This window comes from Paroedura picta, chromosome 2, assembly GCF_049243985.1.
Source record: "Paroedura picta isolate Pp20150507F chromosome 2, Ppicta_v3.0, whole genome shotgun sequence".
Lineage (NCBI taxonomy): Eukaryota > Metazoa > Chordata > Lepidosauria > Squamata > Gekkonidae > Paroedura > Paroedura picta.
In genome coordinates, this window is record NC_135370.1 from 96,002,343 (window position 1) to 96,025,009 (window position 22,667).

Consider the following 22,667-nt stretch of genomic DNA (forward strand, 5'->3'; position numbering starts at 1 on the left):
CTTACCACATGTATGTCCCTGGCCTGCACCACTTGCACCCACCATGCCAAATGCAGGCCATCCGCCATGAACCATGGCCTGACAGGCACTTCATAAGAGCCCCAGAAGGCAGCAAAGACACAAGTCTCTCCTCTGTCTCCTTGATGCCGATGGGGATGGTGATTGGGAAGTGCCCAAGAAACACTGCCTTTACAGCTGCTGGGAGTGCTTATTCAATAGCCACCTCCATCACAACAGAGCAAGATTCAAGTCCAGCAGTATATCCATCATAGGAGGACATTTGACCTGGAACTACTGAATATTTTGTGATTGGTCCCATCCCCATGACAACCATTTTACAGCCATCACCAGCACCACCTTTCTCATCAAGAAAGGCTCAGCAAGATTGAGGACCCTTGACAGAGGCAATTACACAGAAATACACACAGCATAATATACTAGTCAATGTTTAAAGAGCCACAATACTTCTCTTCCTCCTCTTCAAAACAATTCTGGAAAGGTAGCCCTGAAATTCCTAACATTTAGGGAAAAGAATGACCAGAGCTCACATTCTAATGGAAAACCAACTACAGTGTCAGATGTAGGCCAAGAACGCATACATACTTGGCAGCAAACCAGGATGAGGTCTTCTTGTTCTGTTTTCTTGGGACTATCTGGCTTCGTTTGATTCACTTTATTTGTCTGCGCTGAAAGGTCATTCTTCTGCGATGATGACCCTCGGCCATGCCGTAACCTTGACATATTTGTCTCCATCAAGCGTCTCTGCAGGATGTTATGTGGTTGCTTAAAAAAAAAAGGTATGCCAGTTAATCAAAGCCAAACCATTTTGCAGTCTCAAAGCCCCAGTCATTAAAAGTATTTTAATGAAGCAAGAGTGACATTAAGATCCATGGTGCTAGTGGGCCAATATATGTTCTGTTGACCAAGTGTTCTAGTTCACAGAGAGATCATGCCAGAATAAAAACTTGTTAGTTTTTATGGAATCACAAGACTCCCTTGTAACTGTGGCTTCTCCCACTCATTCTTCTCCTCCATCTCCCCTCTTCTCTCCCCTTCTTGGATAATGAAAGTCTGGAGGAAATACGGGGGCCTAACCTTCCAATTCAGTGGTGGAAAGAAAGGTATGAGGAATCTTGGGGTTGCAGCCAGACACCCTTCCTTTCTAATGGATCTGGTTGCTTTTTTACAGTGGGTGGGTTGCAGTGCCTGACTCTAATACTATTTTCTTTTAACTAAATCCATATGTTCTCAAAGGGATTTTATCCCCCCAAAAGTATAAAATTTGGGATTTAATCCCCAAATTATAAAATTTTAATCCTAAACACAAATATTTTACACTGTGTTGTACCTAACTGGATAATATTGGTTTTCAAATAAATATGTACCAATCCTACACATCTGAGTATTTCTATTTCTGTTATAGAATGTGCAACTAGTCCGTTTCCATGCCATAGTGAGAAACCATTTCATTTGCACATTGCTTTTCCTCAGCAAACCTCTATTTTCCCTAACAAAAATACACATTACCAAATATTAGTAAGAAATCAATGAAAGAACAAAACTGCAAACCTCTGTCCCAGACATTCTGCATACGGATTCTGTATCTGACTCATAGAAGCTTATGCTCCGACTAATTGGTTGGACTAAGGTGTCCTAAGGCTTTATGCGGGGAGACCCACAGAGATGTCACCATTTTTACCTGCTAGGATTCTGTAAGCAGTTAAGCACACAAGAACGTAAGAGAAGCCACACTGGATCTGGCCAATAGCCCATCCAGTCCAACACTGTGTGTCATACAGAGGTCAAAATGAAACAGGCTAGGGAGATGATGGTAATTTGAAAAGAGGTTTTATCATGCCAATTTTCGGATTGAGCATACATTTATCTCCAAAGAATGACGCAGCTTGTATGATTCAGCAATTGGTACAAATATGTTGCTATTATCCTATTATGTATAGAAATACAGTAAAGAAGAAAAATGGGCTGCACCCACTAATGTGGCAACAGAACAAAAACAAAAAAATGCCAGATGATAGACAATTAGTTTTTTATTTCATAAAGTCCCTACGCATTTCACTGTGCAGGCTGCATCGGGGGGGGGGGATGTATAAAAACATAATTTTACATTTAATACAAATAGTTGATGGACCCCTTATTGTTACAAAAATACTAAAAATATTAATTTTAAAAGACAGGATCAAAATTAGTTCCCAAAATGGATACAGAGTTCTTCTGCTGGGCTTTTAGCTGACGACCAGAGATGGGAGGTGTCCCTACAGCCTGAACCTGAAAACTGTACCAGTCCATTGTCTCCAAGCTAGTATCTATCTTAATTGTTACAATTACCAACTATTCAAAGGTGTTGCTGTGAACTGATTTGTCTTTTAAATTAGATAGTCTTTTAAAAGTGATAGCTTTTTATGACAAACTCAAACATTATCTAGCATATTCCAGGTTTTATACATGCTTATTAAATAAATAAATAATAAATAAATTGTGTGTTGATGTGGTTATAATCAAATTGGCTATAATTCTCTCATTTTGTCATTTGTTTTTGTTGTTATGCAATAAATCTTCCCTTCTGCAAGCTGCAGAATTCTCAATTGTTGTTTTTAAGATGTGATCTGGGTAATCCCTGGTGGCAAGATTTTATTTTAGGATTCTTGATTCCCTTTTGCAATTTTTAGTATTTGTACAAATATTGTACAATTTCTTCTAACCCTCAAGAGGTCAGAGGTCCCCCTTCCTGAAGAACTATATTTCCCAGAGGACGTTTTGCTCCGCCAACACAGGCAGGCTAGTTATCAATGGCCTGAGAGACATGTGCTTAGTCTCAACCAGGGCCGGGGTCTTTTTGGTCCTGGCCCCGACCTGGTGGAATGAGCTCCCAGAAGAACTGTGGACCTTACAGAAACTGCCTCAGTTCTAAAGGGCCTGCAATTTGGAGCTCTTCTGCCTGGCGTTTGGTTGAGGCTAGTCAGCTGATAGAACTTCAAAAAGGCCCCCCTCCAGAATTCTCTCCCATCCTGGACTAAGAAGGGAGCTGTTTAATCGATAACCTGGCAGCTACAGTGATCTGTTATATTTTAATGATATTAATGTTAAATTATATTATGTTGTAAACCATCCCAAAACAGTTGTGCCAAGAGGGGCGATTATAGAAATCTAATACATACATACACACATACACACATACGATGTGGTAAATTGCTTTTTAAAATATGAGCTAGATGAAACTATCAAACCTTTAAAAAGAAACTATCTGTAGAGTTTTTTATGTTTTCCATATCCTATTGTCCTTTTTATTGATCATGACATCCAGAAAATTAATATGACATTCATTGAAATTTTATTATGTATTTATTTATACATACTTAGAGATATAATATATTTCAGATTTGATGTTGGTATTCTGAATGTCAAGCCAACCATTAAATTATTTCAAATAAGTACAACTGCCTTTTCATAGTAAGAAAATATCAGTATATCTCTACCACATGGATATAAATCTGAATAGAATTCCTCTCTGAATATACAAATTTATCTCCAAATCTACCCATATATAAGTTAGCCATTTCTATAGAGGACCCCATGACAAGTGCTCTGAATCTGCAAAAAAAAAAGTTGAATGAAAAAAAACTTCCACATGAAAAAATATGGGTGGATGACAATCTTGTCTCTTCATCATTGTATTTTCTATAACCAACAGTGTTTCTTGCTGTGGCGTATTTGTATGCAAGAAAATCACATCTAATGTTACTAAAAAAAACACTGGTATGCACATATTTCAAACAGCTTAATTGATTAATAAAAGGTGGTATTCTTAATATACGATGGTAACACTGGTACAAAGTATCTAAGGAAATATCCTTTAAACTTGGAGATTGGTTTAAGGACTGAATCATAACCTGAGACATAGGTCTTCCAGGAGGGGGGAATTTATTTCTATGAATTTTTGGCAAAGTATAAAACATAGTTGTTCTGTGTTGAAATATATCGCATATTCACACTCTCCTCAAGAAAGGTTCTAATCTTCTTTTGAATAATTTTTGTTGAATCATATCCACATGGAATATAATCAGTCTGATCATTAAATATTTCTGCTTCATTTTCCTTCCTATTTTGCATTGCTATAGTTCCTTCCTTATCAGCTTCCTTGATTATAGTAGTCTGGTCCTGTGCCAATGCATCAATTGCTATCTTTTTATGTTCATTCAAATTGGACTGAGAAGCTTTCTTGTGCTTCTCTAATTGTTCACAGTTCTTGAATATTTTCTTTTCAAAAGACTGTATAGTAACTGGCACTGGACCTGGTGATATAAAATTAGATATTGCAGAAAAGGGCAGAACTCAGCTGCCTATTGTCTTTAAAAAATGCCTTCAGCATAAGTGTTATAATGAATCTAAAATATCAAATCTCATGTCCACAGGGACATATCTGTGAATAGGTTAAAAATACAAGGACTTGCAATTCATCACTATCACTAAACATTATAAAGTTGAACTTGCATGCAGCCAACTCACTCCTTACCTGATTGGCCCTCTCTTGGGGTATGCTGCCAATAGGGAGAGAGTACTCTGCCAATGAGGTCAAATTGCAGGCAGCCAGGAAAAGCCTCTGCCCTGGAAATGTTTACTCATGAGTGAGGGCCGATCCATTTAAATTGAATTCTGCCAATGAGGGCCAATCAGGTCAAATTGTATGCAGACAGCTAGGAAAAGCCTCTACCCTGGGGATGTTTAATCATGAGTAAATCATGGTCCTCAGCCAGAATAGTTTAGCCCAAATCAGGAGGGCCCTCAGCCCTGATAGTTTAGCCCAAATCAGGAGGGATCTCTCAACCAGGAAAGGTTAATAAGGGGTGAGCTCTCCAACTCCAATTTCCTGCCAGTTTTAAAAATTTGCTGGGTGGAAGAGGAGCTGGCTGCAGAGCATACCCTGCTGCCAGTAAGTTGCCCTGGCCTCCTGCCCTTTTTCAATTTGGAGGACATGGGGGTGAGTGAGCGACCTCCTGGTGCAGACTGTGTATGTCTTCTGGAGGAGCAGGGGGGAGGTTGTGTAAGGCTTAGAAAGAGCCTCCTGCTGGCTCTCTAGGTCACAGGGCAGCCACCAGGTAAAGCCTCTGCCCTGGGAATGTTTACTCATGGGTGAGGGCCAATCAGTTCAAATTGCACTCTGCTAATGAGGGCCAGTCCGTTCAAATCACATTCTTCCAATGAGGACCAATCAGGTCAAATTGCATACAAACAGCCAGGAAATGCCTCTACCCGGGCAATGATTACTAATAAGTAAGTAATGGGCTAGGAAAACCTAATGAGGGGTTTGCTCTCTGCCTCCAACTCTACCTCCTTATGAGATTATGTGGGAGGACCCATGTCCAGCCTATGCTGAGGCAGCTGCATACCAATTGGCTTCCGGATCAGGCTCAAGGTTTTGGTTCTTACCTTTAAGGCCATCCACAGCCTGGACCCCACTTATCTGGAAAACCACTTATTTCCTAATGTCCCCTGTAAGGCTCTTTGCTCTGCAGGTATGAATCTGCAGGTGGCCTCCTGCCCCTGGGAGGCTCCACTGGTCTCGACCTAGTGGAATGAGCTCCTGGAAGAGCTGAGTGCCCTGACGCTGTTCTCATTCTGCAGGGCCTGTAAGATGGCGCTCTTCCAGGCATTTAGTTGAAGCCAGGCCAGGAAGATCAGGTCCCTTCCTATATAGGCCCTGCGGAAACACTGCCTTTGATATCTGGACATAGTCTCTCTCTTGAGGATGATGGTGACTACTGGGGATGGATTGGGGAAGGGGTGTTTTTTTTAGATTGTTTTCCTACCATCTTGGTTATTGTTAATGTTGAGGGGGTCATATTGCATTTTTATTATGTCATTTTGTGTTTTATTCTTTTGCTGTAAACTGTTATAATCTGGACTGTTTTGGGGTGGGGATAAATTGAAATATAAACAACCAAACTTCTGCCAGTGTTAGAAGTTTGATGGGTGGAAAAGGGGCTGCTCTGCTGCCAGTAAGTTGCAGGGTGGCTTATGCCCAAAGCAGCACTGAAATTGTCAAGCTGATATTGACCAGCATTCACAAAGACATCCACATAATCATAGCAAAAGTTGGGGAAGTACATGTTGCCACTGTTCACAAATTTCCTACAGTTTCATGGCCAGCACATGTCCCATCAACCTACCCTCAACCTTTTGTATATGCCTGTGACTTATATGGAAATTTGAGATGCGTCTATGATGCTGCGAAGCCGCTCCGGCGGCCAAGAGAAGGCAGCCAGGGCCACCCGCCCCCCGAGGGTCTCCGAAGCCTTCTCCCGGCCGGCAGAGCGGCCTCGCGGCGTCTATGACGCCGCGAGGCCGCTCCGGCGGCCGGGAGAAGGCAGCACAGCCGACTGCTGACCTGTGGCTGTGCGGGCGAAGCAGGCAATGGGGAGCCGCGCTTCGCACAGCTCCCCATTGCCTGCTCCGGGCGGGATGGACACTTGGAGGGGCCAATCAGGAGCCGCTTCACGGCTCCTGATTGGCCCCTCCGAGTTTTTATCCCGGACCGGTCCCGCCCTAACTCCTCCCCACTACCCCTTACTCTTTTATTCAGTCCGTGGCGCCCGTGGCGCCACGGGCTGTTTACAGACTAGTAGTAAAGCCCATTGCATGTTCTAATGCAACGGGCACTAGCTCATGGTTTGGTGTGGGTTTAGTGCCTCACTTGGAAGCTGACAACCCTAAGAGGAGGTCTCTCTGTGCACAGCAGTCTTGACCTTAGGTGTGTTTATGCACACCTAGGTAGTGTGGAAATCTACAACATGAACCTACACCAATCTGACAACCTTACCTTCTCTCTGTAATGTTTTCTTGACCTGAAATAGGTCAGGGTGTACTAGGTGGCTGGTTAGTTGGGTGAAGAGGCATTTTTAAGGCTCCACTTCCAAGGAATATTTCCAATCCAGGGGTAGCCAACCTCCAGGTGGGGCCTGGAGATCTCCTGGAATTACTGCTCATCTGCCGACAAATCAACTCTCCAGGCCAAATCAGCAGCTTTGGAGGGGAGACTCTGAGGCATGGTACTCTTTTTAAGCCCCACTTCCAAACATCGCTTTCATTTGGCTTAGCTAGCAGTCTGTTGCTTGGCTGGTGATGCCTGCCCTTCTGAAGCCTGAGGCCTACTGCTGGCAACAGCAGTTCCTGTTGTCTGCAAAGTCAAATTGTTGCCTAATAAAAATGGAAAACCTAGTTCCCCCCGAGGAACTTCTCCATTGGGACATGTAGACATCTATTCATAGATGCATAGTGCTCATTTTAATGCAACCCCCAGCCCTTGAAGCTCAAGAAAAAAATATCATGGTATTTGGGCAGGGGGGTCTGGGAGGCATGCTTTGTGTGTCAACTGGTGAGGGAACTTTTTTTATTTGCGTAGGTTAAGCAATGAGTATTTGTTGCTCCAGGCAGTTTGCTCAAAAAAAAAAAAAAAGCCCTGTTCCGGATAGAAGGAAGAGAGAGGCGGGCTCAAGGGCAGGCATTGGAGATGGAGATCATGCTACTTTGTCCACTTTGGTAACGCACATGTCCTTGGTGTGTGGGTTACTGGTTGCTCTCCTCCCACTCACGCAACATGCCTGGGGGAATCCACTTTTTGCGATTCTCCAGCTATTGCTTTAAACTGGAGGATGTAGCTGCTGGTTAGCTGCTGGAACACTGTTAGCAACGTTATGCAAAATGCCAAAAATATGGCGTCTGTATAAGGTGAGTATTTTGAATTTTTTGTTGGGTGCACAAAGGCTATGATTTTTATGTATAAAGCAGGGATTGAGCAAAGTAAGTTCAGCCCCTCTCCAGACAGTTGCTTGTTCCTAAATATTCCTTATTTAGATCTTCCTGCACTTTCCAGACTCACAGGAGCCTTCCTGGTCTGTCTGTTTGCGCCAAAAAATACAAACTATTGCTGGTAAGGAATGCCTCAACCATTGTCTCCACTATCATTGTTCATCTCTTGACTATAAAGATCAGCTTTACAGACAAAAATGGCTGCTTTGGAGAATGCTCTGAGGCACTGTACTATTTTGCAGCCCCACCTGCAAACCTCAAAGAATATTTCCAGCCTGAGATAACCAACCTCCAGGTGGGGCCTGGAGATCACTTGGAATTACAGCTCCTCTCCAGGCTATAAAGATCAGCTCTCCAGGCAGAAATGGCTGCTTTGGAGGGTAGACGGGGATGTTGTGCAAGAGAAACATTGAGCCTTCTACACAGGTTGTTGTGGAGATTACACAGAAGGCAAAATAATCCCCACAACAGTATCCAGTTTCATCTAAACAACAACCTTCTTTGGTAGGCCTCAAATGTTCAGAGACTGGTGGAGAAACTTGGCTGTATCTTCACTCTAGCAGTAAGGCTGGCCACAGCAGTATTTTAAGTGAGAAGGGGCTTCTGTGTAGCCTCCCTGTCAGCAAATAGTTAGGCAGAAGGGGAAAGCTTTCCCTCCTCAAAAGAAAAGCACACCCATGCCCTCAGACTCCCCTACATTGGTCTAGGAAATGCCTCCCTCTCCTCAGTTAGAGGCTGTTAGAGTCTTCCTTCATGGCAGCCCTGAAAGGAATGGGGGGGGGGAATCCTGATCAGGAGCAGCAATTGGCCCTGAGGGGGGGAGATTCCACCAATAGGAGTCTTTGGAACCTTCAGCAATTTGTCAGGATGTACAGTCATGATTTTATGTATATAGATACTAGGAGCAAAGCCTGTTGTATCCAAGAATACAACGGGCGCTAGAGCTTGGCAGTGGGAAGAGGAAGGGGAGGAGTTGTCCAGTCTGTAAGGGCATGGGGTTGAATGTGTGTGTAGTGTGGGAGGTTGTGGTGGCATGGTGACAAATGAGGGTATGGGTGTGGAGATATGGGTGTCAAGAACCTGTGGTGTGGAATGTTCGTAGAGTGTGGGAGAGGACTGACCTTTGGGAATTTTGGCATAGTGGTTACAGATGAGCTTTCCAGAGCCATGTCCTCAGTTCTGCATCATTTCCCTTCTTGTGTGAATTAGGCCACATTCACTGAAATGCCCCTCTGTCCTAATACCCATGGGGTAGTCACAGTACACAGGTGTCCATCCTATTCCTTCTGTCTATCATGTTTTCACTATTGGTAAAATGTTATGTGCCCACATGCTTCTTTCATGGTTGCTCCATAGAAGAACGGATTTTTGTATCCTATTGCTTACTACCCAAAGGGTCTCAAAGTGGTTTACAAACGCCTTTTCCATTCGTCTCTCCACAATAGTCAACCTGTGAGGTATGTGGGGTTGTGAGGGATCTGACAGAACTGGAAATGGGCCGCAGTGACCCAGCAGGCCTCAGGTGTCTCAAAGCATTTTCCAATTATCTTCCCTTTCTCTCCCCATAGCAGACTCCACATGAGGGAGATGGGGTAGCGAGCCTCACTGGGAAGCTGGCAACCCTAAGAGGAAGACTCTCTGTGTACAGCAGTCTTGACCTTAGTAAGGTTTTTTATACTGTTTTTTTTATTTGCCAGGCCAAGGTTATTAGCAAGGCCAATAAGTCATTTCAGTTACTATGTGTCTCCAGACATTTACTTGTTCTCTATTTACAGTTTCAGGCTTTAAATATTTATTTAGATCTTCCTGCACTTTCCAGACTCACAGGACTGATGCTGGTCTACCTGTCTGCACCTCAGAATAAAAAAAGTTGCTGATAAGGGCTGGCCATAACCCCTAGGCCAGGAGGGACACTCCTGCACTACTCCCTACCAACTGCAGGCAAAAATGGCTCATTTGAAGGCTGGACTCTGAGGCATTGTATGATTTTGAAGTCCCACCTCCAAACCTCCAGGAATATTTCCAACCCAGGGGTAGCCAACCTCCAGGTGTGGCCTGGAGAGCTCCTGGAATTACAGCTCACCTGCAGAGTATAAAGATCAGCTCCCCAGGCAGAAAGGGCTACTTTGGACAGGGTTGTGGTAGAGAAGAAATATTTAAGGCTTCCCACACAGGTTGTTGTTGAATTGAAAGACTTGAGGCCTACTGCACAGGGTTGTTGTGCAGATGAAACAGGAGACAAAAGAGCCAGTTTCCTCTGCAGAATAACGCTGTGCAGTGGCCTCAAATCTGCAGAGAGTTGCAAAGAAGAAAGACACATGGCTTGGCTGTGTCTAACCCCCGGCCAGATCAGTATTTTAAGTGAGAAGGGGCTTTTCTGTGGCCTCCCTGTAAGCCAACTGTTTGGCAGAAGGGGAAAGTCCCCCCCCCTCAAAAGGAAGGCCCTCAGGCTCCCCTGTGTTGCTCTTGGAAAGGCCTCCTTCCCTCAGTCAGGGCCTGTCAGAGGCTCCTTCGCAGCAGGCCTGAAGAGGGGGGGGGGAGCACTCTGCAGCCTCCTGCCAGCTCTGTCAGGGTTCTGAGGCAATTTACAGTTGGACTTGACAGTTAGGACAGCCTTGGGGCGAAAAGGGCTGGCGCAGCCTGTTCAAGCCTCTGTTCTCATCTCCCTTGACAGCCCTGCTGACCTCTCCCTGCGGTGGTCAGGAGCAGACTGGCAGCCAGACTGGGCTTGGGTGAATGGAATTTTGATCTGTCCTGGTGAGGGGCCAATAGGAAGGCACTTCACACACCTCCCCATTGGCTGCTTGGCCCTGGATGGACATTTGGAGTGCCCAATCAGGAGCCATTTCGCGGCTCCTGATTGGGCCCTCTTGAGTTTTTATCCTGGACAGGGCCCGCCCTAACTCCTCCCCAGGTGGCCTTACCCTTTTATTTAACCGCAGGAGCGGTTAAAGATGATTTCTTTGTGTAATTCTGCCATACAATAAATATTTAAATAAATGACATCAATTTTAGTTAGTTTATAGGTACTTCTAAATGCACACGTATGCCTTATTAGACTTGTTCAGACGTTAACAACCAAATCCATCCAGCCTTTATGAAAATTGTCTCATAGGGCATCCCTTCCTGCCTAAACTTCTTTGGAAGAGACGACCCAGCTTCTGTGAACTACTGCCAGATCTCTTTTGGTATACAGGGCAATGACCTAGTGGAGACCCTAAGGCAGAAAGATGTGCTGACAGGTTCCCTCCACAGAAGGTTCACATTTTTTTCTTTCATAATACAGCCTGCCAGGGACTGGGGCCAGAAAGGCTGTGAGAGAGACTTATGATCTCCAACAGAGAATTATCAGGACCCTCATTAAAATGTTATTCCTAGGATTCGTTCTATGAAGCCATGAATAATATTTGTTATACAGATATATTCCCACACTAGTCCAGTTTTGCTTTCCTCATGATGTCATATACAAATGAATGCTTAAACTAGGAACACTTTAATGTCTTGGATTCAAATGAGGCAATGCAGGATAGCTATGTTTAAAATAGATAAACAAATAGAAACCACCTATAAAATCCAAGCAAAATTAAAGTTCTTCCATTTATTTAAATTTCTATGTATCACAGCTGAAGGTGAGCCATTTGGATTGGGTCCATGGGTCTTAGGAAGCAAATTCTTTTCCATCCCCTGCACCACTTTCATAATTAAAATGAAATTGCTCCCTGTGTAGCTCCTTCTTGCCCAATAGAGAAAAATTACTTACAGATGCTGAAAGTTGTTTGTCTATTTCTTAATCACAGTACTGCAAAACTGAGAAATCAGCTGGAAGTCAGCTAATGTGAAACTTTCTGCTATAGTCGCACATGTAAAAAAATGCAATAGGACACACCACATTCCTCTTCTCCACTCCCAAATTTCCCGGCATATTGTCATGCAACACTTTCCACTTCCTTCAAGCTACTCACCTGATGTAAGAAAGTTTGTGTTGTGTTTGCCTGTAATTCACCCCACTGCCTCTAACCATTAAACAGCAATAGTTCACAAAGCATTTCCACCACCATCATCTTTTTCTTCACTACCATGTGACTGCCATGAACATCTTGTAATGGCTCTTAAAAGGCTTAGACTTGCACACTCCCTAAGGCAAGATCCGTGTCATGTCTTTTGCTTCTCTGCAGGCATCAACAAAGAGTGAATGCAACAAACAAACCTTTGAATGGTGCAGATATAGAGGACATCATAAACAATATTGCCTTCCCTGTCACAGCTATTCAGTTATAGGAACAGAATACTTCTATGTCCAGCTACAGACTCTGATAAATAGAGAAGGGAAAGGGTTGATACGTTGAATTCTAAATGATTCCCCTAAGGAATAATGGGTTTCAGTCTTCTGGAATGCTCAAGGAGCAGCCATAAGACTCCAGGAGTTATTTTCTCCTCTCAGAAGCTATTCACTGTTGCTTGCAGAGGTTTTGTGGGTATTCCCATTGTTGGCTTATTGTAAGGTGACCAGATTTTAACATTGGTAAAGTGGGACACCATTGATCGGGGGGTTCTTGATTAAAAAATTGGTCTATATGGAAGAACAAAAAGTTTCATAGAATGCATAGCATGCAAAAATAGTATTGTAATAGATATTTTTAAATTTCAACATAAGTACAATTTGCCAGGTGCCCTCAGATGTCCCTCCAAAAGTGGGACAATCTGGTATCCTTAGCTTATTGGACTGGATCTTGGTTAATGCAATTTTAATCTTGTCAAAATTCCATACAGATTTATAACTTTTTAATGCATACATGAAAACTTCCTGATCTGCACCTCCACATAATGTATCTATATATACTGCATATAAACATCTCATATAATGAGAACAATTCTAAGTATCCAAAATGTAATTTAGGAATGAGAACATCTACAAAGGCAATAAATATGCCATTTACTCCACAAATACTAAACTATTTTTGGTGTAATAGATGTCCAACAGTCCACAGGCATGGAGGAGGCTATGGAACAGATTCAGTACTCTGCAAACAGGCCAGAGGCAGAAAATCGAGTGGTGGGTTCCAAAGAACTGGTCTTTTCCTGGCAAAAACAAAGGGATGGTACCATCTGTCTTCCTCACATGTTGCATTTTTCCAGCTTAAGCTTACTCTGATGACTCTGCTGGCACCCCCCCCCCCCCAGGCCTAGGCAGAAAACATGACATTTAGACACACCAAGGGCCTTCCCAGAGGATTAAAAAAACACACACAACACTGTATTTTCATGTTATAAGTAGCCCTAAGTGCAATCCAATAATACTTGGAGTGGGGAAAAGAATGGGACAATTATTTTCAACAGTGATATTTTTAAAGGATGAGAAATAAGGATGTTAAAGAAATGGTAGGGCAGGAATATATCATTTCTATTTCATGGGGTTCATTCCTTTTGTTTTCAAAGGGATTCCTTCATTGTAATACTCAACTTCTTCAGAAGGAAAAATAAGAAAAGTTCAAATTAAGGGCCTGCCATAGAAATTTTGTTATTATGCAGGCACCCACAAGGAAAAAATGCATTTTTGTATTGGCAAAATATTGTGATATAATAGGGAGATATAATAATGTGTACCAAGAAGATCCACTTGTTGACAGAAAACTATTTGAAATCCCATCAGCAACTGGATTATTATTGTTAAATAACTGTGCAATGAAAGAGTGATTAATCCCATCAAACGAGTTCTGGTTCAGTTAATACAGATATAGATGTCAAGTAAAAATCACAAGTATGATTATGACATTATTAGCAACTATGAAAAGCAACATCCTAAACAATTTCCAGAAATATTCATGATTATAGGCAAAAATCAACTGTGAAATGTATAAACAATGACGTTAATGGAAACTTGAAATCATACAAGACTGTGCAGCACATAAATATTTCCATCTACAGATCATTCCGCTAATACAAAAGAGATAACACAAAACAAATTCATTCAAGAGACTAGCCACTGAAAAATACATAGTTAAGAAGAAAAGCTAGAAAGCAAACAGGATAGAATGTCCTCCTTGATGCAGGGGACGTCAGTCATACCAGCTGGTATAGTGAGATGCTTGATTCTTACTATGCTTTGCATAGCTTTTTCTTAGGTCCTTTCTGCACGCATCGCTTACTTTTGATTATCACTGAATTCGCATTGGTATGTCTTCAATTTGAATCCCATGCTTGCACTCTGCACTTTTTTTAAAAGGTGGTTTTCTCTTTGGAATTACAGAGTATATGGTCTGCATACCAATGGAAAAAAAAAACAAATAGTCTTACAGCACTCAGAAGCTGGGGGGGCAGTGTGGTCAGTCTCTCCTTATTGGTCAGTTTTGTGCTTGGCATATTTCTTGAAAGCGTTAGAGATTCTTCAAGCTATGTTTACTGTCTGGTAGCCATTTTAGCAGAAGATTCTCCCCCCCCCCTTCTTTATTACTTACTTTTCCCATCTTGTCAATTTTTCTTAAAGAAACCAAATAAGTCTAGCAATACATTGAGGCCTTATAAGACTCAGTTCCCTGATTTTAAAAAAGGAGGAGGAAGTTTTATATGATGTGTGTATATGTGCTGTTTAAAGTTTAAAGAGATGCGTGCCCTTTGTTGAGAATGTTTACTGCAAGAGAGGAGAAGACAAAGAAGAAGAGTTGGTTCTTATATGCTACTTTTCTCTACCAGAGGGAGTATCAGTGGCTTACATTCACCTTCCCTTTCCTTTCCTCACAACAGACACCCTGTGGGGTGGGTGAGGCTGAGAGAGCCCTGATATTACTGCTCAGTCAGAACAACTTTATCAGTGCTGTGGCGAGCCCAAGGTTACTCAGCTGGCTGCTTATGGAGGGGAATCAAACCTGGCACACCAGATTAGACATCAGCGCTACTAACCACCAAGATGGTTCTCAAATAGACCTTCAAGCCAATCTTTCTACTTGTTCCATCCCCATCTGGCTCAGGTGTGTCTGCCTCTCTAATGTAGCCCCTTTCTGGATGCAAAAAGCTGAGAAGTTGTTCAAGCTATGGCTGCTTTTAAAACACAAGCTTTTCAGAAGCAAAAATCATTATATACCAATAAACATGAATTAATGAAAGAAGCAAAATATGTGAACTGAATTTGGCATAAAGGCAATCTGAAGGTGATTTTTGTGGTCTGACTCTCAACACAGTCAATAGCTCAGTGTGGAGGGCATTGGGCTGAAGATGAAATGATCCCTGGTTTATTTCTGGGTTTGGGCACTATTTTTTTCTCCTTTTCCATTCCAAGTTCTGCATTTCCACAAGAAGACCGTACTAACTGGGTGATCAGGGTCCTCCATGGGTCCCACAGAAACATTCTGAAATTTCACTCTGAAAGCTACATTCCTTCACCCAATCATGCACCCGAGAGTGCTCAAAGAACTTTCCAGAGACCTTGCACAACCCTTGTCCATCATCTTTGGGACCTCTTTAAGGACTGGAGTTGTCCCGGACTGGAAGAGAGCAAACGTTATTCCGATCTTCAAAAAAGGGAGGAAGGATGACCCGGGAAACTACAGACCAGTGAGTCTGACCTCTGTTGTGGGGAAGATAATGGAGCAGATATTAAAGAGAGCGATCTGCAAACATCTGGAGGACAATTTGGTGATCCAAGGAAATCAGCATGGATTTGTCTCTAACAGGTCCTTTCAGACCAACCAGGTTTCCTTTTTTGACCAAGTAACAAGTTTGCTGGATCGTGGAAATTCGGTTGATGTTGTTTATTTGGATTTTAGTAAAGCTTTTGATAAGGTTCCCCATGATGTTCTGATGAATAAATTGAAGGAGTGCAATCTGGATTTTCAGATAGTTAGGTGGATAGGAAATTGGTTAGAGAACCACACTCAAAGAGTTGTTGTCAATGGTGTTTCATCAGACTGGAGGGAGGTGAGTAGCGGGGTACCTCAGGACTCGGTGCTTGATCTGATACTTTTAAACATATTAATCAATGATCTAGATGAGGGGGTGGAGGGACTACTCATCAAGTTTGCAGATGACACCAAATTGGGAGGACTGGCAAATACTCCGGAAGATAGAGACAGAGTTCAACGAGAACTGAACACAATGGAAAAATCGGCAAATGACAACAAGATGCAATTTAATAGAGATAAGTGTAAAGTTCTGCATCTGGGTCAGAAAAATGAAAAGCATGCCTACTGGATGGGGGATACGCTTCTAGGTAACACTGTGTGTGAACGAGACCTTGGGTTACTTGTGGATTGTAAACTAAACATGAGCAGGCAGTGTGATGCAGCGGTAAAAAAGGCGAATGCCATTTTGGGCTGTATCAACAGGGGCATCACATCAAAATCACAAGTTGTCCCATTGTATACGGCACTGGTCAGACCACACATGGAGTACTGCGTGCAGTTCTGGAGGCCTCACTTCAAGAAGGATGTAAATAGAATTGAAAGGGTACAGAGGAGAGCGACAAGGATGATCTGGGGCCAGGGGACAAAGCCCTATGAAGATACGTTGAGGGACTTGGGAATGTTCAGCCTGGAGAAAAGGAGGTTGAGAGGGGACATGATAGCCCTCTTTAAGTATTTGAAAGGTTGTCACTTGGAGGAGGGCAGGATGCTGTTTCTGCTGGCTGCAGAGGAGAGGACACGCAGTAATGGGTTTAAACTTCAAGTACAACGATATAGGCTAGATATCAGGAAAAAAATTTTCAGAGTAGTTCAGCAGTGGAATAGGCTGCCTAAGGAGGTGGTGAGCTCCCCCTCACTGGCAGTCTTCAAGCACAGGTTGGATACACACTTTTCTTGGATGCTTTAGGATGCTTAGGGCTGATCCTGCGTTGAGCAGGGGGTTGGACTAGATGGCCTATATGGCCCCTTCCAACTCTATGATTCTATGGGTGAAGTGAAGGGGGAAAAAACCTGATGTGAATGCATGTAAAAAGCAAAGGAAAACACAGGTTCATAAAAGATCTTAGTCTCTTGCCCGTAGTTACTTGTTAGGTAGTGTACCATTTCTGTATTTGTTTTTATTGCCTGCTTGTAACTGTATTAATGTTGTATTGATATTTTCTGATGCTGTTTTAATGACATTATAGATTTCAGATATGTTGCTTTGAGTTTGGCAAAAGGGTAAGCAGTTAACAACTAATCTAAGGAAGGAAGAGGTGTCCCTGTTTCTGGAAGAATTCAGTAGCTCTGAGAATATCAAACTCTGAATAATTGCTTCTGACAGTAAAGTACATACTCCTGTGCCTATTAGAAGGGCAGCTAAACAGGCCCATTCTTGTATACACACAAACACACACAGTGAGAGAGAGAGAGAGATTCTCCAGTGAACAAAAAGAATCCTAACAAAGCACTCCAATATGCTCATTGCCCTCTAAGAATGTTAAACTCAGTTACTAAAAGGAGGGGGGAAATATAAGGAGGTAGATAATTGGCCTGCTTGTGTCTCCATGAGCATAAGTGATTTTAAAGGCGAAGATTAGAACCAGAGGATACACACTTGTCCTAACCCTAATTCCATCATCACCCACCAGTGTATCATCGTCATCATCATCATTTTATTTATATCCCGCCTCCCCCCGAAGGCTCGAGGTGGGTTACATAAAACAATCCCATTTTAACAATATCATAAAAGCATGAACCCACAACTAATCCTTAGCAACATAGTTATAACAGGCCAAGAGTGGCGGCAGGGTTCAATAACTAACCCGATCTCTACCCCCACTAAAAGGGACGTGGAGGGGAGCTGCTGACATATGCAACCGCCGCTTCGTGAGGGGGGGCCCAGATCTTCTTTGCTTCCCGGCCTCAACAGGATTGCAGCGGACAGCTAGCATTAAAAATGCCACACATAAAACAGCAGTATAATGTTGCAATGTAATGTTACAGGTCTTTGGAATTCTGAACAGCAGAATGCAGGTTACTTTTACCACTTCCTCCTGTGATGCTGGGAGAATTTAGAGGGCAACTGGAGTTGGGGAATACATCCCAATTCTATCCCATCCCCTGACCTCATAAGCCACCCCAGTGGCATTTTAGGGAGAGGGCAACTTTAATTGGAAGGAATAATTTTCCTCTGATGCTAATTAATCCCCCGTTCCCCCAGTGCAGAACATTGTGGTTAGAGTTCTTAGTAGTTAAGTACATACTTTACGCTCTGCGGGGGCTAACCTACTGGTCATTCCTGGTCACAAGGAGGCTCACCTGGCCTTGACCAGGGCCGAGGCCTTCTCAGTCCTGGCCCCGACCTGGTGGAATGCTGGAAGAACTGAAAGCCCTGAAGGAACTTTCAACATTCCGCAGGGCCTGCAAGACGGAGCTCTTCCACCAGGCTTTTGGTTATTTCCAGTTATAAAGAGGGCAGGTTTGTGTTTACATAGATGGTTCTAGGGTAGCTCAAGGAGTTATTCCCAGTCTGGCATCTATTCCCAGTCTGTTTTGGCCCTTAACAGACTTATGTAGAGACTGTAAGATTGGGCGAGGCAGGCACTGGCCAATTGTGTGCACCGATTCAAGGTCTCGCTGGTGTTCCAGTTAGTGCCACCAAAGCAACAATCATCCTTTCCTGCCTCCTTGGCAGGAACTTCACAGTTCATTAGCAGTGCAATGCTTTCCGCCTGTAGTTACCATTTCCCTAATTAAAAAAAAACTTATTGAAAGAAATTTCGTTTTAATATAATCAGTGACATCAAGCAGTCCTAGTGAGGAGCCGTGTGCATGGCACGTGTACTTTTTGATATACAAGTTGTACAAGCTTTATAATCCTGAGTCCTATAAATATGTATAGATGCCTTTAACAAGTTTTCCATGTCGAACTGGTGCTTCTTTCTCCTGGGCCTTGAAAGCATTCACACGATCTACTCGACTGGGAAAGGTGTCAAGATGGGCAGTTATTTTCCCAAATCTTGGCAGTTGCCACAGGGGTTCCAGCTTTACTGGCATTTGATGTCTCCTTATCATGGCAGCAAAGGTATCATATGCTTTCTCGTGCCTTTTCTTTTGAAGCATCTTTGTCTGCTCACCAGCCAAGTAAATATTTCGCATTTCCTGCAACCATAAGTCTTTGAACTTGTGCTGCAGAATATCTATAATCGGTGTGGGAGGACGATTTGGCATTCCATAGGTCATTGCATCAGGAAGACGAGGGGGATCTTTTGGGAACCTCTTGTAATCCTGTTCTTGGATGCGTATTTCATGGGCCTGGCGATATAGGTAATGTTCCTTTGCAGTTGTCAGACCAGACTTAATTCCTTTATAGTTTAGGGTAACAAAGTCCTTTGGTTTGGTTTCTTCTTTGGGGGCAGAGGGAGTCATTACCTGCCAATGTCCTATGGCTTCAGGAACTCCTCCATCTGTCCCATGCAGGCTTAATCCATACACATAAGCTGCCCCAGGAAGCTTTGTACGTCTTCTCTGTGTCCTTCCTAGCTCAGGTTTTAGAATGAGGTGGTTCTGCAGCATGGACTCTCTCATCACCCCAACCCTCTCATTTTCTGAACCTGGCTTGATGTCAGCTATCGTAAGGGGTAACAGAGGAGGGGGACAGATGTCTCCAACAACAGCTTTCTTTTTTGTTTTAAGATGGGGCTGCCTCTCAAATGAATCCATTGCTGATAAATGAGTATTTATGCTTCGGCTCTCTTTCTCTCATGCACAAACATTATGACGCAGCCTTTTAAACCACCTGAGTGTAACTTGAAGCTTTGGTGTGACATCACAAACCATGCAAAATTTAGTGTTGTGATTCATTGTGTCATCAAAGCTTGATCTATTTATTCATGCCTTGCTGGCAAACCACTCAGTACAAGGTCTGCAAGTAGGGAAGGGCGAAGAACTGTCAAACCCAATAGCTTTGAGAACTCATTTTACATAGCGTTCTTAGAATCACCTCAGGTATGTAATCGGTATGTAATTTCTGTTTCTGGGAAAAGTTTGCCTTTAACTTCTAAGTTGCTAAATTGCTAAAACAGTCATAACACCAACAATTTGTATTCCTAGGCCTTTGTCTGCTTTTACAATGGGTATTAAATGTTCCAGCTGCGTTAGGATATTTATTCCTTTTACATTATTTCAAATATTTCTGAGTTTCCTTTTGGAATTTTACTTAATTGGATGATTTAATGAGCAGAGTGCTAGGAAGGCCACCATGAGACAAATCTTAGTTATAACCTAAAGTATTCTTGTCTACAGGTGTAAAATTTCTGGAAATTTTGAAGCTCTATGAAACAACATTGTGCCTTTTGTGTGTGATAGGCAAAATGGAAAATTGGGAGGAAACTGAAATATATGCTATAATAATAACTTTCCACTCAGCCCTCTGCCAATTTTGGTTTTACCAGTATAAAATGCATAATTCATAATTTAGTATATTAAATTGTATACATTGAAACCTTTAGGGAATTCCAAAGTATAAATGCCTCCCAAAGCTATCCTAAGAACACTTTTATGGTGGAGAAAGCTCCAATGAACAAACTTAAGTAGGATTCTAAGTAGACCTCCTTATGATTCCTTTCTTAGATTTTCACCAACTAAATGACAAGTACAGGTGCTCCTAAAGCGAGACAGAGCTGCAAATTGTTGCATTCCACTCTTATCTTAGCAATTTTTCACATACTAAAAGGGTAAAATGTATCATGGGATTTTTATTCAATGTTCCACAGTCATTTCAACTATACATTTTGAGAAACTAAAATCTTGTATTTAAAAAAAATCATGGAGTTTTTTTTCCAGTGCTCCCTAAACTTTCCAAAGAAATTTCAAAGCAAAATATTTCATAGTGTTTTTTTTCCAGGGTTTCTCAAAGTTCCCCAGTTTATAATATCAGGGAGGGAGCTGTTTGTAGGGGAAAAACTCTTCCATATTTTTTCCTGGTTCCCCCACTCATTTCTGGACCTTCATATCTCTAGGCCTTGCACAAGGCTCCACAAACCATTTCCTACACCCTGTATTCTGCTCCCACCTTCCTTCCCTGCAGCTGACTCCTGTTTTCCACTCAGTATCGAAAGTCATTCAGTCTAGATCTAAATACTTCCCCACCAAAAGAGAAATATGTGAGCAAACAAGCACTTTGCACTCATGGAACAGATAATATTAATCAGTGTTTAAAGCCACATTTGTGAACCCAACTGGATTTACAGTTTTATTCAAAGGGCTGATGTAGCTTTTTGATATACTGGCTATGAATGGAGAAATGTATAAACACAGTCATTTTAGCTACGGTAGGGTCTCAATTACAGATATAATCCTTGGCTGTATGAACAGTGTACCAGGTCAAAGTGTACTACCATTCACCATGTACAGTAAGATAAAATCTCCAGAGGATTTTTTTAAAATGTTCCTACTTGAAAATATTTTCAATTTTAGCTTGAGTGATGTTCTAATGTTTGTTTCTGTTTAAAGAAACCTGGAAAGCTTTCAAAATGTGTGATTGGAAGAAAGCTACTTTCCCACTGCATGGGGATAGCGTTCTATGCTTAGACATGAAATAATTCCTCAATTAAAACATTGATTAGGAAGCAAGTCCAATTTGACATTAACTGGACTTCCTTCCAAAAAAAAAGCAGCTGGCATTGGCTGCACCCAAATGAAGGGAAGGTAAACAAGCACAAAAAGTAGTTAGCCATTTCAGTCTCCAGATTTGAATTCCAAAAGTCTCTCCTCCACCAGCTGACTGTAGTTCATATTTTAAAAAATCAATATTTCTCATATTAAAAATTCTGGAAGAAATCAAAATGGCTCATGTTAGATACAAGGTATGGATATGTAGCCTTTAAGTAGGCCATTTAACAAAACGATCCATCATCAAGAAAGGAACAAAAATGCTTGGTTGCGACAGTATGCATGAACAAAATCCATTTTTATCTCCTGAAAGCAACTCCCCACACTACATAGTGAGGGAAAGGCTGCCAGACCCAGAATCCTCCTCTTTTCTCTCTGTCCTTCGCAAAGACCTTAATTGTTATGTTAATTTCCTACAGCTTTCAAAGGCAACCAAGCTCATTACCCTACAAGCATTAAAATTAGGACCATAATAGAACACATTTAACAGTTATCTTTCAAATCAATATTTTATCCATTTTGCGGGGGAAGCCCCTCATCTTACGGTGTCTTTTGAAGTTCCCAATTTCTTCAGCCCATCTAATGGCAGCAGGTCAGCAGAGTCCTTGTGGTTAAACTGAACCGCCTGCTTCATTCTCCTCTGTTGTCGGAGAGATGCAGCTTCCCTCATGTCCACATCCTTCCTTGTTGGCTCTGTGAGGATCCCAGAGTAAAACATATCTGGTTCTGTCTGCCTCCCTTTCTCGCCCAAGCTGCGGCTGTGCTCCTATACAGAAAGGAATGCTTCAACCATCTATTGTGTGCACTTTATAATAGAATCCGCGTGACGTTTTCGGAACAGCAGATAACCCAGCCAGTGCAGTGTAGTAAAGGAGGGGTTATGCACATGACACTATGTTACACATCCACCACGGCATGGGCAAGCTCAGAATCAATCTAGGGAATTAAATCGCTGTCTGCCTTCCTTTTGAAAAACAGCATTTGCCAGAAGCTGGTCTGCCTTGCGTGCTTCATTCATCAAAGAAAAGCAACGTTTCTGAAAATGAGCTTGCAGTTTCTTTTAAAGCAGTCTGCTTAACCTTTTCCTTTTGTACAAGCTAATGTGCAATTTATTTACTGCATTTATAGTCCAACTTTCTCACTGAGACTAAGAATGGATTACACCGCAATCAATAAAAAGAGAAATCTAATAAGCCCAGTGCAGGTAGATTCAAGCAATGTGAGGAGACATAGAATAAGCAGTACACTGCTCATTATCATAGCATGTTGGGGGGGGGGGGCAGGGGGTGTTGC

At 42.4% G+C, this 22,667-nt stretch overlaps 1 protein-coding gene and 1 pseudogene across 3 annotated transcripts in view; both read right to left on the minus strand.

Moving 5' to 3' along the window:
* NRIP3 (nuclear receptor interacting protein 3) overlaps nt 1–22,209 on the minus strand; it is a 43,874-nt gene extending 21,665 nt beyond the window's left edge. For 2 of the 3 annotated variants that reach the window (XM_077321764.1, XM_077321765.1), the window contains exons 1-2: nt 21,919–22,209; nt 604–783 (exon numbers count right to left, since the gene is read on the minus strand). In XM_077321764.1, the coding sequence (XP_077177879.1) occupies nt 604–783; nt 21,919–22,092 (354 nt within the window). In that variant the 5' untranslated portion in view covers nt 22,093–22,209. The remainder of the gene's footprint in view (nt 1–603; nt 784–21,918) is intronic. The other variant, XM_077321766.1, reaches the window with a different exon arrangement.
* LOC143830006 (cilia- and flagella-associated protein 77 pseudogene) lies at nt 18,306–20,094 on the minus strand (annotated as a pseudogene).
* Nucleotides 22,210–22,667: the final 458 nt, after the last annotated feature.